This window comes from Adiantum capillus-veneris, chromosome 2 (genome assembly GCF_014529385.1).
Source record: "Adiantum capillus-veneris isolate H3 chromosome 2, ASM1452938v2, whole genome shotgun sequence".
Classification (NCBI taxonomy): Eukaryota; Viridiplantae; Streptophyta; class Polypodiopsida; order Polypodiales; family Pteridaceae; genus Adiantum; species Adiantum capillus-veneris.
In genome coordinates this window covers 27,677,220-27,679,029 of record NC_140932.1, presented here as the reverse complement: position 1 = coordinate 27,679,029, position 1,810 = coordinate 27,677,220, and the positions used below count along the sequence as shown (strand labels likewise).

Below are 1,810 nucleotides of genomic sequence, written 5' to 3'. Positions count from 1 at the left end.
TAAACAGAATCAAAATCAAAAACCCTAAGGGGGAGAGAGAGAGGGGGAAGCCATTTTGGGAGTTCGAAACTCCTGGATAATGGCTTTACCTCCTCGATAGACTGCCCATTTTCCTGCCACGCGCGCTTCTCGTACCTTTTGTAGCTCTACCTTCTTGTGTTTGAGTTGGGTGGGTGTGAGGTCTTCTGCAAACCAGATTTTAGTGTCCTTGAGGAGCCTTGATTGCTCAAGGATTTTGATTCGGTCCGCCTTGGTCTTGAAAGTGAAGATCGCATGGTTGGTGCGTTGCTCATGTGTAAGGAAGGTGATTGTGGCTGGGTCCCACTCTATCATGGGGGTTGTTGCTTGGATGCGAGTAAAGCACTCCTAGAACTTGAGGTCTCCCTCTCTTTTCCAATCACTTGGAAGCCCGCCAATGCGAACATTGAGGGTGAGGTTCTCTTGCCGTTGTTGTTCGTGTAGCGTGGATGCCACGCGATCGTCAACTTTGTGGAGAATGACCTCCTGTACTTGATTTTTGACCGCCTTGGTGAGGGTGGTTTCTACTTCTTCTTTTGTTTTATTGAGCTTGGCTTCCATCTGTTCCGTTTCTTCCTTCTTGTAGTTCTCCATTGCAGTGAGCCGAGTCTCGATCGCTACGAGCCTTTGTTTCAGCTCGTCATTTTCCTTGCGGAGTCTTTCAACTTCATTCTGAAGTCGGATGGTGCTGTCCATTTTGGGAGGCATTGCCACAATCCCTGCAAAGGTGGCCTTGCTGCGGGATGAAGCTCGGGTAGCCATGACTGTTGTTCGGGGTTGCACTGGTGGAAATGGGGTCAACCGACAAAAGCTTACTGTCGTGGGTGGGCTTCGGCTAGGGGTAACCGACAAAAAGCGAGCTTCCTGTCGTGGGTGGGCTTCGGCTAGGAGATAACAGACAATGAAACCATGGCTGAATGTCGCCGCGAGCTTTTGCAGTGGTGGGAAAGCACCACTCTCTCAGGTTGCAATTTAACACTCAAATGGGGCTACTGGCGGAGGAACACCAGGCCGCGAGGGCGAGAAGTCGGGGTCAAGGCGGAGCTGTGCAGAGAAGGCGAGAGCTGTGCGGGCTGTGCAGGGCATGTCGAGTTGTGCAAGGGCGACGATGAGAACTCTGTGGGAGGTGAGACGCAGCGCGAGCAGGCAGGTCGTGGAGCTTGTTTGCAGGCGGGCTTGGAGGCTTGACGCCCCTCCACAAGCCGCCCTTGATCCTGGGAGGGACACAGGGGTGTGTTGAGCTTAGGGTTTCGCTGTGTTGAGCTGACGAGAGAGAGAGAGAGAGAGAGAGAGAGAGAGAGAGAGAGAGAGAGAGAGAGAGAGAGAGAGAGAGAGAGAGAGAGAGAGAGAGAGAGAGAGAGAGAGAGAGAGAGAGAGAGAGAGAGAGAGAGAGAGAGATAGATAGATAGATAGATAGATAGTTCTATTATCGTCCTGGGAGGTCAAATATGACCTATGGGACCAAATGAACATGTCACGTGGTGTGAGTGGAGTTCATAAGTGACTCTCGATGCTCAAAAATGGCTGAAATGAGCGTCGCAATAGAGAGTCCACATCGTGGTTGGGAGAGGAAGGTATGTAGGGAGAGCTCATGGCTGAATATATGGGGAAAAGAGGATCTAATGTGGTCAAAAGCTGAGCACTCAAGTAGTGTGTGGTACTCACTCTCTCGCACTTGACGAGGGCATAAGGTGCAAAGTCGATGACACTCCTCGCCAGTGCCCCAACGTCCTGTCTCGCAGCGTAGAGAATGGGAGCTAAGACGAATGGAGGCAATGGTGCGGATCGCACT

At 51.7% G+C, this 1,810-nt stretch overlaps 1 protein-coding gene across 1 annotated transcript; it reads left to right on the top strand.

Annotated features, from left to right (window-relative positions):
- Positions 1-927: 927 nt before the first annotated feature.
- Positions 928-1,206, top strand: LOC147462556 (uncharacterized). Its single transcript, XM_086526607.1, has one exon. It carries the CDS (start codon positions 928-930, stop codon positions 1,204-1,206), a length of 279 nt encoding a protein of 92 aa, XP_086382733.1.
- The last annotated feature ends 604 nt before the right edge of the window (positions 1,207-1,810 follow it).